Source organism: Eretmochelys imbricata, chromosome 22 (assembly GCF_965152235.1).
Source record: "Eretmochelys imbricata isolate rEreImb1 chromosome 22, rEreImb1.hap1, whole genome shotgun sequence".
Taxonomy (NCBI): domain Eukaryota; kingdom Metazoa; phylum Chordata; order Testudines; family Cheloniidae; genus Eretmochelys; species Eretmochelys imbricata.
The window spans coordinates 15,730,011-15,743,796 of NC_135593.1; the positions used below are offsets into that span (position 1 = coordinate 15,730,011).

Below are 13,786 nucleotides of genomic sequence, written 5' to 3' on the forward strand. Positions count from 1 at the left end.
GAATTGTGTGGTTAAATCCCCCAGTTTGCTTTGAAAATCTCATCTGGCATGTCTTGTATCTGAAGACTGACCCATTAGGACTCTGAACATGGAGAGGGCTAATGCACAGACCTGTTTGGTGCCTGCCCTGAAGTGCTGACTGGGTCAATCCTGGGTCTCTGGGCTGATGGACACTGTTTCTCCTTTCCAGGTTCCAGCTACAACATTATTCGGATTCCTCCGCAGAAGTCAAACCACAATGACACGTTACAGGGAGCAAAAGTTCTGTGCTCCATCGCTCCAGCGGAGAAGATGAAACCCTCCTACTATCACAGCTTTGGTGAGGTGCCTCCCATCCTCTACTAGGCCCTCTGCTTGCAGATCCAGCACACAGTCTACAAGCTACAACTTGCCATACTGGCCTCTAGTAGCAGAGGCAGGTTGTTCACTCACCCGTGCTCCCAGCAGTTCTCGTGACCTCATTTGCCTTTTGGAGTAAAATGTTTTGATTTCCCGCTTCTTCCATTCAGGAATGAGTGAGAACTACGTGATCTTCATTGAGCAGCCCATCAAGATTAATCTGTTTCAGGTCATCGCATCCAAGCTCCTGGGGAAGCCCATTGCTGATGGGATAAACTGGGAGCCGCAGTACAAAACCCGCTTCCACGTGGTGAATAAGCACACGGGAGAGGTAAATCTTCTGCCATTCAAGCTGGTACGCAGGCCTAGATTTCTCCTGATCAGTCAATCTTAGAGCCCACAGGAAATGCCCCTGGCTTTTGGCAGCAGCAACCTGGGCTGTATGGGTCAGTCCAGGAACTACCGCAGTATTGGCTTGAAAACCAGGGAATGGTTAGGCCTCCTGGATGAGGAGCTATTAGGTGCTGGAGCAGAGGTAAATGCAAGAAATCCCTGTGCTGCCCCTTAAAAGAATGTAGATCAACAGGCAGTTAGGGGCTCCTGGGAAGCAGTCCTGGAGTTGCAGGTACAAGGGCTGAGATGTACCTGCCAAGTCATGTGGGGATCCAGGTGTAGGGTGAGGAGTGTGACAGTTCCCCAGGAGGTGCCATGTGTGTGTTGCGGCCACTGTCCCTACTTCTCTGGGGCGTGAGAAGGGATCCCTTCCACTGCCACTCCTGGTGGGGGGTGGTGCATGGTGGGAGGGGCCCTTGTCATGGTGTGCTTTGGGCTCCAGATTTCCTGAATCTGGTTCTGCCCATAACTGGCTGTGAAGCTGTTATTCTGCTGGGGTCTAAGAAAAACTGGTGCGAAAAGTGTGACTGGAGAAATGGAAAGGGAAAATGGGACTCTCCAGGGCCCAAGGAGGGTCTGAGATTGCTGGAGGCAGGAAACAAAGCTGTTTTTTGTCTCACTGCAGCTGCTTCCAGGGCAGTTTTACAGCAAGCCATTTGCTACTTTCCATCAAATCAATGCCTTTGAAGATCAGGGCTGTGTGGTCCTTGACCTCTGCTGCCAGGATGGTGAAGGGAACCTGCATATTTACCAGCTTCAAAACCTGCGCAAAGCTGGGGAGGGTCTGGATCAGGTAAAGCCCCTGTCTCTGTGTCTGTTGTATGGGACCTGCTGATCCCAGGCTGGCTGAGCTGAAGGCTGGGAAATGCAGAGGGAGCTTTACGGTCCCTGGAGTTAGTTGGTCTCATTGATTTGTGGGTGATTCTTATCGTGGGCAAAATGAGAATGTTTCATTGTTTTAGAAGCTGTAAACTTGTATCTAAGTAACAATGACATTAAGCCAAGGAAGGGTGTGGGAGGAAGGGCCAGGGGAATGGCCAGGAGGAAGGAATAAAAAGTGCTGGGTAGGAGGGAGAGGCAGAGTGGATGGGACAGTCGACTGGGAGTCAGGAGACCAAGCTTCCATTCCTGGCTCTGCCACTGACCTGCTGAGTGAACTTGGCACTGCCCCTCTCTGTGCCGGTTTCCCCTCCCATTCTTTGTGTGTCTTATCTATTTAGACTGTGAGTTCTCCCAGGCAGGACTATTTCTCACTATGTCTGTATGGTGCCTGGTACAATGGGGCCCCAACCTCTAGGTGCTATGCTAATACAAATAATCAGAGAGCAGGTAGCCTTGGAATTGGGGGGAAAGTCGAGATGTCCCACCCAGGGGACTGAGCTCACCAGCCTGTTCAGCTCTCTCTCTCTCACTGAAACTTCCTCTCTTTCTAACAGATCTATAACTCGTCAGCCAGAGCTTTCCCCCGCCGCTTTGTTCTACCCCTGAATGTGGATTCAAGCATGCCCACGGGGCAGAACCTCAGCCCTTTGCCCTACACATCAGCGAGTGCTGTGAAAGAAGCGGATGGGACGGTACGTCTTACAGGCATAAATAACTACATTGAAGGTTGTGTGCACCCGTATTGTCTTGTCCTGTGATCTTTTTAGATCTTGCCACCTAAGCAGAATCAGGCTTGTCTGTGTTTGGATGGAAGTCAGTACAAAGCCCTGGCACTGTGTTGCTGGAGATGCTATCTTTTAGATGAGATGTAGAACCAAGATCCTGACCACACATGGTCACTAAAGCCCCTGTGGCACTTTTGGAATGAGTTGGGGTGTTAGCCCTGGTGTAACTGACCAAATTCTGTCTTTTGATCCCAAAATTCACCCTGCATTTTCAGTTGGATACAAGATTGCTCTTAGCCTCCTTCTCTAAACTGTTGTGTAGTGCTGCAGTGGGTGGTTAATCAGTTCCCGTGTTCCACCCAGAAGCAGAAGGGCTGACTCAGGTCTGTGTAGAGCTGTATGGACACGTTAACACTGTTGGGAGGCCTGGGTTTGCAGTGCAATGTGGATGCTCAAGCACAGACTCGGACACACCAAGTCTGCAAACCCAGGTCCCACAGACCTGGGCTTACTATGCAGTGTAGACATAGCCCCAGAGGTGGAGTCATCTCAGTGGTGGAGGAGCAATCCCTGGATCAGCTTGTCAAGTGCTTTAGGATCCTGCAAGCTGAAAGGTGCTGTACAATACATTGGGGTGCTGATGCTGGTATGGAGGCTTTCCCCCATAGCTCAGCCTTATGGACCCTTTTGAAACGCCAGAATGCTGTAAGTCTTTTCCTTGGGTGGAGTGGATAAGGGAGCCAGCATGGTTCTGAGATGGGCTGGCTAGAGGTGTCCAGGGAACAAAGCCAAACATTTCATCTTCCCTGTAATAGCTGGGTAGCATGTGTATGAGACCAGTTCAGCATTGAAGCACTTGTTCCAGGTCAGGGCTCAGTAACACTCCTGTGCTCTGTTGCTTGCCCTAGGTCTGGTGCATGCATGAAAATCTCCACTCCGAGGACCTGGAGGAGGTAGGGGGCCTGGAGTTCCCCCAGATTAACTACTCACGGTGCAACGGCAGGAAGTACCGCTTCTTCTATGGCTGCGGCTTTCGGCACCTGGTGGGGGATTCGCTGATCAAGATGGATACAGAAACCAAGAAAATGAAGGTGAGACATAGTCGGATCTTCTTCTTTAAGACCCTGGAGTTGTCCCCATTCAATGACTCGGCCTGTGAACTGGCTGTTGTGAGTTTTCTGACCTCCTGCAGCCCGGGCAGCACTGTCACTCATCAGCACTGGGATCTATTTAACAGAGGGGCTGGGGTGGGGCCCGCACTTCCATTCTCTGCCCTGCACTGCATGAATGTGACACTCTAACACAAGAAGCAGACATCTCTGGGTCTCTGGACAGACCAGGGCAGGGGAAGGGGGCTTGGGTATGGAGACAGGATCAAGAAGATCTTAAAGGGTGTGCCGCCACATTATCACAATGAACACAGCACCAGAAATGTGTGTACCAAAAGATTATTGTTGGGTTCAGTGTGCAGGCGCTGAGTGGTGCTGGTGGCCTGTGATATACAGGAGGTCAGACTAGCTGATCTGGTGGGCCTGTCTGGCCTTAAGCTCTATGACTCTAAAAATACAGTGAAACTCACAATGTGGAGGTGATGCTTCCAGGGCACTTGGAATTCAGGCTTTTGGGATCTGGGGCAATGAACATAAAGCTAGGGTGTTCTGCCCTACCAGTGTGCAGTATGTGACTAGGCAGAGTTTATACTATACCTCACTGGGACAGATCTTAATCTCTAGGCCTGTGATGTGGGACCTTGAGTGGCATAATGGGGCTGTGGCAGCCACAAGTGTTTTCCTGCTTTGGTGGGTTTAAACCCCAGACCAGTATTTCCTTGTCAACACTAATAGGCTGAGGGGCCAAAGGGAGTTGGGGTTTGTCTGAAATAAGTCCTCAGTTGGGTTTAATTCAATGCAAGTTTGTGTGTGGATTCTTATTTTAGAAGAAAGTCATCCTGTTTTGATTTAGCTTTAATTGGAATGAATTACCTTAGGCAAAATCACAACAGGGGCATGTTTATGGTGAAATAAGAATGTCCTCCCACAGAGGCATCGAAATGATGAAAGATATGAATTAAACCCAAAGTAGTTATTCTGGTGTCTCCCTTTTTATGTAAGATTTCCCCAAGCTTTAAAAACACGAGCAAGTTCTTTATTGAACACTACAGGAATGGTCAAGACTTCTCCCTGAAAATTTGCTCTCTTTCCAGATTGTCATAATCTGGCTGGGAAAAGCCTCTGGAAACTCTAAATATCACAGGTTTTTGAAAAGGCTCTCTTTGTGCAGGAAGAAACCCTTGTTGGGCTCAGTCCATCCTGGCTTTGCAACAGTGGTTCATTAACTGATTATTTGTATTACTGTAGTGTCCAGAGGCCCCACTGAGACCGGGATCCCGTTGTGCTAGGCACTGTACACACATGCGCATTCTCTCTCTCTCTCTCTCTCTGAGAGAGAGTCCCAGCCCTGATGAATAGACAAGACCAAAGAAGGGAGGGGGATGAACAAGAAGTGAAGAAACTTGTTCAAGGTCATAGAGCAAATCTGTGGCAGAGCTGGCAAGAGATCAGTGCCCTACCCACCAGAGCACTAACAAATAATATTTAAGCTGTAATGACTTCATGATTTTTAGTACACTCAAGTACATCTCTTACTTTCCTTACTGTTTTTAACAGCTTTCAGAAAAGGAAAGGTGATCTCTCTACTAATTGGTGCTTTTTTATTTAGCAAACATTTTCTCCCCTTTATGTTATTGCTGAAATCAAAACAGACGAGTTAGTTTCAGTTACCCTCCCTGTACTACAGGGATTGGCAATGTCTTAATGGTTGTAGCAAATTTTACAGGACCTAGAAAAACCTGGTGCAGGCTTGGGCTAGCTGCTGCATTTATAAAGAATTCCTATTTTAAAAGCAAACATCAGATTAGAAACTAGAATCCAGAAGATCCTCCTGCAGATCATAACAGTTTCTGTGTTAGGAATGGCCAGGTGGTCTATGTTAGAAGCAGCCGGGTGGTCCATTGGACTGGGATAGAGGAGACCTGTGTTCTGTTGCTGGCTTTACCATTGACCTGGTGTGTGACCTTGGGCAAGTCAGTTCATGACTCAATATCCACCCTGTGCCTTGCTTGTCTATTTAGCCTGTCTTTGATGCAGGGCCTGTTTCTCACTGTGTTTGTACAATGCCTCATATAATAGGGCATCAATCTCAGCTGGGAACTTGAGATGCTGCTGGAACAGAAATAATGAATAATAATGTTGATCATGCTTTTGAAAACTCTCACAATCCTTTAGTGTTCAGTAAATGACCCTTTCCTATTTAGGGTAAGTAGTGACACTGTGCATATGAAAGATTGGAGGGGATGTCTCAGTTGTGGTCCTCTCTTTAATGCTACTCTTCTCTTTATCTACCAGTGGGAAAATGTCTGTCTCAGTCCTGCTCTTGATTTATCTAGCTCCAGTAGGTGTGGTGAGAATGGGAAATGCTTGACTTCTTGTTCACCTTGGATGATGGCCAGATGGGGACACTCAGGGCTGCTTTATTGATGTGCTGTCACTGAAAAACAGAGCGAAATCCATCTGTGAATGAAGCATCTCACTATGCCCAGAGCTGGTCTATGCCCCCTTTGTTCCCTTCTGCATTCCCTCCACTAATTTGCTGTCCCCACTTGTTGCATCTTGTCTTAATTTAGACCAATCCTGCAGGGAGCAATGTGTAGGCAGCTCCAGTAAGTCAGTGGGGTTCATTATTATTTTTTTTTTTGAATCGCTTGTATGTTTAGTTGCCAAGAACTCTTGATAATAGGCACAAGTGTACCAATAAGCATGTGACCTTTAAAATGAATGACTGCCACAAAACAAACACTTGAATATAGCAACAGCATGTGTTACTAGATTTACAGACGACTTTTAGACTCTTCAGCATTGAAAGGATTTTCTAAACCTTGATGATCAGCTAGTCATGGGCTGGAAATAAACGGGTTCATCTTAGGCACAGAGATCTGCCTGAGTGGAGCTCTACTGACTTCAGTAGGTCCAGCTGTGTGGAGCTAGTTGCAGGATCAGGGCCTTAGATTGTAAATTCTTCAGGGCACAAGGTGTCTCTACCTTTCTGGACAATACAAATGGGCCTTGATCCTGACTCAGGTCTCTGGATATCAGCAGTATCTAAATCATAATAAAGTGCATCTCTTCTGTCTCTCTTTTTTTTTTTTCTTGGCCTGATAGATTTGGCAAGAGGATGGATTCTACCCTTCGGAGCCCGTGTTTGTGCCAGTGCCTAAAGCCACTGCAGAAGACAGTGGGGTCATTCTGTCTGTAGTGGTCACACCCTTGCAGGTAACTCATTCTCACGTCTCACAAGTAGCAAGAAATTGTTGTATGGTTTTTAAATCATAGAATTGGATTTGGTGCCCTCAAGAGGGCAATCCCAACACTTTATTCCCCATGCTCATCTGTTTTCCAGTCCCTGTACTGCTGAGTTTATTTGCAGTCACTACATCCTCTGCAATTGTCAATCTCAGCAGAGCATCAGATTCCAAATAGAATCTAGTTTCCAGAGTCAAAGCTGCTTTAAGGATATGTCTGAGTAGCACTGGGTCTGGCTCACCATCTTGGGTACTGGTTTGAGCAGTCTTGCTGTGCAGACAGACTCTTCCTTGTGGAGTAGGAGATGCGTTGGGGATGGAAAGGCAGAGTGGAACCCAGCACTGCCATTTCTCTTGCTGTCTTTCATTCTGTAGAACCAAAACACTTTCCTGCTTGTCCTGGATGCAGAGACCTTCAGAGAACTGGGCCGCGCAGAAGTCCCAGTGCAAATGCCTTATGGATTCCATGGCACCTTTGTCCCACGTTAATGTAGAAGCCTGCTACCTCATATTAGAAGCTCCTGGCCTCTTGGAGCTCAGGGCTAGGTGAAGCCCAGTGTGAATCTCTGCTTTTCCTTTCCTTTCGCTTTTGCATTGTGCCTTTGGTGAAGGAGCTGCCTCTGTAGCCCCCAGACCTGTTTTGTGTGCTGCTGCGGTATTATTAATGCATAGTGAATGGGTCTGAAGCTAATACTGCGCAAGGTGATAGCCCCTTCTCCAGAAGAGCCCAGTGCCTTAGCTCCTTCCACTGTCCTGCTCTGCCGGTCTGCTGTAACCCCCGTGCTGCCAAGAGCTGGGCAGGCCAGGGAGGCAGCAGGTGCCAAGAGAGCACGCTTCTTCCCAGCAGCAATGCGCTCTGAGTTGGAGAGGCTAGTCAGCAGCTCTGCTCGGAGGGGTGGCTTTGGCTTTAGTGCACAAAGCTAAAGGCAAGAAGGGATCAAGGGAAGGAGGGGAAATTGCCTCCTCTGAGTCCCAAGCATGCCACTGCTTCTTCAGGAAACTGTCTCAACTCAGCCAGGAAGAGCAGAGAGGGAGCTGCCCTACTTGGCAGCTGGAAAATGTCCGTTCCAATCTGTCTGTGCGCTGTGCGCTAACAGCCTGTGCAAACATCACGACTCAAAGAAAAAGGATCGGTGTCATCCCATGCTTCCATGCTGTCATTGAAACCCTCCATATCTCAAACCATGCCCCTGCCACGCCTCTGAGTGAAACCAGCGTGGGTCAAACACCCCTCTGCCGTGTCCCTGCCATGCCCCCTAGTGAAACCAGCATGGGGCAAACACATCCCTGACATGTGCCCACAGCAAAACTAGTGTGTGAAACATGCCCCTTCCCATCATGTCCCCCAGTGAGACCAAGATGGATCAAACATGCCCCTGACACATCCCTGCTACATCCCCCAGTGCAATCAACATGAGTCAAATATGCCCTCACACCGCATCCTGTCGTGAAATCAGCGTGGGTCAACACATCTGTCATGCTCCCATTATGCCCCCGACAATCCACAGTGAAACCAACAGGTGTCAAACACAGCTATTTTTATTTTTCTGCTTAGGCACACTTAGAGGGCATTGCCTTAATTAACCTTCCTCCAGTCGAATATAACTCTCATTCATTCATCTTTCAGGTACATGGGCAAGTCCCTTATGCTCAGATGCTTTAGTTGTGGTGGGATGGGTGAAGACGGAACGGGTTAGTTGTTTGTCTGTGGAGGCCACATACAGCAACTTATCTGTCTGGCTCTACTAATAAAAGACTGCTCACAGTGATTGGTACATGGGGAATGGGCTCAATTTCTTGCTCAGGGACTTCTCGAATCATACATTTTAAAGGCCAGAAGTGACCATTATGATCATCTCTTCTGAGCTCCTCCATAGCATAGAGAAACCCACCCAGACATTTCTGCAGTTGTTCATGCTGATGCAGGTGTGAGGGACAGAAAGCCAGTCCCCTGGGCATGTATTGTTTCAGAAATACTACACTACCCCCCTTTCCTGCGTGAAGAGCACAGCCTCCACCCCAGGACTTTGGCGGCTGGTGTTCACTACACACAAGCTAGCCTGCTCTGCTTTGTACCTAGCTCCAAAGCATCATGTAGGCTAAATAAAGAAACAGATGACCAAATTAGCACAGCAATTCAGATGCAACTCTCCCAAAATAACAAGCTCTATCCCGAGCCTGATCCTGCTACTCATCTCCCCCCATGCCCCAGAGAAAGCCAAGGAAGAGAAATGAGCTTTAAACTAGGGTTGTGGCAAAGCAGGGGGAGAGTATTCCACAGGCAAGGCCCCCTCTCACTGCAAACACTCTAATCCAGCCCTTTCCAAATTAAACCAGGCCTTATCTTGGGCCCTCAGAGCCATCTCAACTACTGCAAATAGCACCCACAAATGAATGGGCCACACAGATGGAATAAGCGTAGGGGCCTCCAGGACAAGGGAAAGCAGCTATGACTGGAGGAAGCTGACATCGCCCACGTCCTTGTGACAGAGGTCCTTAGAGCAGGGACAGGCCATGTCAATCCAGCCCCTTTGCCCAGGGCTAACAATGAATCCAACAGGTAACACTAAATGGTGAGGAGACGCAGACACTAGGGAGGGCAGAGAAATCCAAAGGCTCTAGGGGCGGGAAATGAAATAAGATACAACTTAGGCTAACATATGTGTGGACAAGTAACCCAACCCCCAGGTGCTTATTGGGAGGGAGAAATCTGAGAGCAAGGATACTGAAACAGTCCAAGATGTGTCTGTATGTGGGCGAGGGAAAGATGCTTGCAGCATGGGAAGAAGGCAGCAAAAGACAAGAGTCTGGTCTCTTTTGCAGATGTCTCCCCTGGCAGTAAGATTCTGAGTAGGGTTTGGTAGGAAAGAGCCCCTCTTTATAAGGCACTGCTATTGTCACACCTGAAATATATCTCTTTCAGTTCAGGCCATCTCATTACCAGAAAGGTAGCCGTAAAGTGGGAGAGAGCTAAGGGAACAGCAATGAAAATGGTTGAGGGGCCAGAGAAATTGACTATAAGGAAAGAGGTCAATCAATAGAGGAGGGCTAAGTACTAACTCCAGGGGGACATAATCTTCTACTGCTCCTAGAAGGGAGGGAGGGTGAGGAATTAGATCAGACCAGAGATACATGGGGGGATAAGTAGGAGCAATAGATGAAATAAAGCAAAGGAAAACTGAGTCCTGTAACTATTTTCCTTGGGAGCTTTTCCTGGTGCAAAGCCCTAGTGGCTGAGAAATGAGACTGGATAAAACACTAGCAAAGGGCAGCTAGTGGGACAGCTGGATGAGATATTAGGAATTTTCCCATCTCTCATCTTCCTCTGTTCAAGTACCAGGTGCACACGTTACAGGCACATAGGCTGGTAGGTCATACAGAGGAAATTGGATCCAGACCCATAGTTGTAACAAAGTCTGGTTCAATATACAGTGAAAGTCAAGCTTTTCTCAGGGATAAAACCTATCCCCTAGAGCAGAAGGCAGGTGATTTAAATGTATATAATACATAGGTTGGGAAAAGAGTGTCTGTACATCTGGGTATAGTGCTTAGATGATCCACAAATACAAAGTTTGTTTTTAAAGTCATATGATACATACAGTGCATAATCAGCACTAACCCACATTTAGGTGAATAGATTTAACAATACAGTTTCGATGTTAGAATCTGAATACTCGGGTACAGCACTCATAAAAAGTTATACAGAGGTTGGGTTGTGGAAAGCAAAATATAACAGTGAATGGAGATTGTCCCTCAGTAACTGAGAATTAAGTAGGTTGTCTATTTTGAAAGTTCAATCCATGAGGAAAGTATTTCAGTCACTTTCCTGACTGCACTTCTCATCGGCACTCCAGCTCATCCCTCCTGGTATTGCCAATGTCCGGTGATGTGTTCTATGTAGATATCCCTCGACCACCTGATGGCATCCGACACCATGAGTTGCCGCATCAGCTGAGTGTAGCATTGACCAATTCTGCATCCTCTCAGCACTTGAGCTGTAGCTCACGAAAGCTCATGCTCAAATAAATTGGTTAGTCTCTAAGGTGCCACAAGTCCTCCTTTTCTTTTTGCGAATACAGACTAACACGGCTGCTACTCTGAAACCTGCTTGTTACTGGGGTCCCATGCGCCCAAGGCTCTGACAATCAGAACCTGAACCTGTCTGAACCTGGTAGCCCTTAGCTCTCAAGGTTTCAGTCAGAGAGACATATTTCTCTGCCTTTTGAGCAGCTAGTCTTGTTGGCTGCCTGGGTTGCAGGCCAGATCAACCTACACAATCTTGTTTACTAGCTCCTGCAAATCCTTAGACTGCTCCCTTCATGGAGACATTATGTCTCAGCTAGTTCTCCGGCACTACAGATGGTAGGACAGTAGGTGGTGCACTACACTGTGCCAGGCTCCGCTTCCTGACTGTTGCTAACTGTTAGCTATTGCCTCCAGCTAACAGTGTCTGAGCCCTGCTCTCCCCAGCAGCAGCGCAAGTTCATGCTACCACTGGCCTGCAGCGTCACCTGGCTGTGTACAGGGAAACCACAGAGATACTACTGTCTGCTGCCCATGCCGAATACCCTGTTCTACGCTGCGGCCATTCACTGGCTCATTCACTTGTCCAAGATTCTGACCTCAGACCCTGTGAGGCTGCCATGAATTTACTAATATAGTGCCCGCAGTGTGTGCTGCATTTTCCAAACCCAGAGGAAGACACTATCCCTGTGCTGAGGAGTGCTCAGTCTGAAAGACAAGAAACACACAGGCAGGGGGAGAAAGGTATAGCATACAAGCTCAAAACTACCACCAAACTAGATTTTTCTTCCCCCACAGTTCATCCCCCTTGTTTTCCTCCAAGGCCAGTCTCCAGTTTCATATGAAATATCCTTACACCACACTCCTTCCCTGCCAACACTAGATGCTGCCCTCTGCTTAGATGAGCAGTGCCCCTGCGAGATGTAATAGAGAAGCAGATGACATAGCTAGTTCCTGAAAAAGTGGCTCTTGTAGAGGGATATGACAGCAGAGAGGGAAGTGGCCTCATAGCCAAGCACAGATAGGGTGTTCCATGCACAAGTGGCATCCTAGAAGGCTTGTGGGGGAAGTAGAGAGATGGCATGACAGGCTGGCACAGGACTGTATGATGCAATAAAAGAGAGACATTAGTAGATGGGGGCAGAGTCACAATGGGCCCTGAAGGGGATGGGCCAGAAGACTGACTAGGATGAGATGAAGGGGGTAAGATGGAGGGATTCAAAGGATGGGTGAAGTGATCAAAGTGACAGGCACTCTCACCGATCTTAGCAGCTGTGTTTTGTATGGACTGCAAGGGGGAGCTCTGAATGTCAGGGAGGCCAGAGAGGAGACGATGAGAGGCTGGAGGAGTATGTTAGAGATACTGTTGATTAAGAAGCAGTAAGATCTGGATGTGCCCTGCATGTCTGAGGAAAGGGAAGAGGAACAATCACCAGTGAGCCCCAGGTTACAGGTCTGGATAGCAGGGTTGTATCCTACAGCAGTGGTTCTCAACCAGGGGTATCATAGAATCATAGAATATCAGGGTTGGAAGGGACCTCAGGAGGTCATCTAGTCCAACCCCCTGCTCAAAGCAGGACCGATCCCCGACTAAATCATCCCAGCCAGGGCTTTGTCAAGCCTGACCTTAAAAATATCTAAGGAAGGAGATTCCACCACCTCCCTAGGTAACGCATTCCAGTGTTTCACCACCCTCCTAGTGCAAAAGATTTTCCTAATATCCAACCTAAACCTCCTCCACTGCAACTTGAGACCACTACTCCTTGTTCTGTCATCAGCTACCATTGAGAACAGTCTAGATCCATTCTCTTTGGAACCCCCTTTCAGGTAGTTGAAAGCAGCTATCAAATCCCCCCTCATTCTTCTCTTCCACAGACTAAACAATCCCAGTTCCCTCAGCCTCTCCTCATAAGTCATGTGTTCCAGTCCCCTAATCATTTTTGTTGCCCTCCGCTGGACTCTTTCCAATTTTTCCACATCCTTCTTGTAGAGTGGGGCCCAAAACTCAGAGGTCTTCCAGGGGCTGCATCAATTCATCTAGATATTTGCCTAGTTTTCAACAGGCTACATAAAAAGCACCAGCGCAGTCAGTAGAAACTGAAATTTCATACAGACAATGACTTGTTTATTCTGCATTATATACCATACCCTGAAATGTAAGTACAATATTTATATTCCAATTAATTGATTTTATAATTATATGGTAAAAATGAGAAAGTCCGCAATTTGTCAGTAACAGCATGCTGTGACACATCTGCATTTTTATGTCTGATTTTGTAAGCAAGTAATTTTTAAGCAGGTGAAACTTGGGGGGACGCAAGACCAATCAGACTCCGGAAAGGGGTACAGTGGTCTGGAAAGTATGAGAGCCACTGTCGGGTTTAGCCATGCTGTATTTCAAATGGCAGTGAGTGTTAGAGAGAAAACGCTAACATCACTACAGAATGGAGAGATGTGGAGAAGGAGAGACTGCAGGAAGAGGAACCAGGAAGTCCGGAGGAGAACAGGAGTAGCACTCTGCCACCTCTCTCTTGCTGCCACAGTGACTAAAGCCCTGGGGCAGGACCCAAAGGAGCCCAGCATAAATCTAGGTGGCTTTTCAGTGCATCTAGTCAGCTGCCCTGAAAAAGACATTAGAAAGGGGCCCCAGCCATAAGCAGCGCTGCAGGCTTCACTTGAACTGGCTTTGGGGGAGGAAAATGCTGATTCAGAGACCTAGTCTGGGACACTCCTGATGTGGAGCTGCCAATGCTGCAGGGGAGAGGAGTGAGGGGCTCTCTCAGCCTTGTGCCGTTGCTTCACACTGCTGGGATTGGCTTGGATTTGAGAGAGCTGTATACAGTCCAGCATCGTTGACTGGGGAAGTCAAAAGTCATGGCAATGCCGTTTTGTCTCCAGCCACATTAGCTGCAGAGTAACGGGCCCACAAACGTCTCCTGTCCTGTAAGTAACAAAGGTAAGGATGAACTCAGAAGCATCCAGCTCCATCATTAGCATGTCCATTCTGCAAAGCTGTGTGCAGCTCACTACCCCACCCCAGCCAAACATCTTAGCTAATGCCAGGTAG

The 13,786-nt window shown here is 47.8% G+C and overlaps 1 protein-coding gene across 1 annotated transcript in view; it reads left to right on the plus strand.

Moving 5' to 3' along the window:
- BCO2 (beta-carotene oxygenase 2) overlaps positions 1 to 12,972 on the plus strand; it is an 89,549-nt gene extending 76,577 nt beyond the window's left edge. The window contains exons 7-13 of the mRNA XM_077839983.1: positions 191 to 319; positions 510 to 670; positions 1,358 to 1,525; positions 2,169 to 2,306; positions 3,248 to 3,430; positions 6,557 to 6,667; positions 7,072 to 12,972. Of these exons, the coding sequence (XP_077696109.1) occupies positions 191 to 319; positions 510 to 670; positions 1,358 to 1,525; positions 2,169 to 2,306; positions 3,248 to 3,430; positions 6,557 to 6,667; positions 7,072 to 7,185 (1,004 nt within the window). The 3' untranslated portion in view covers positions 7,186 to 12,972. The remainder of the gene's footprint in view (positions 1 to 190; positions 320 to 509; positions 671 to 1,357; positions 1,526 to 2,168; positions 2,307 to 3,247; positions 3,431 to 6,556; positions 6,668 to 7,071) is intronic.
- Positions 12,973 to 13,786: the final 814 nt, after the last annotated feature.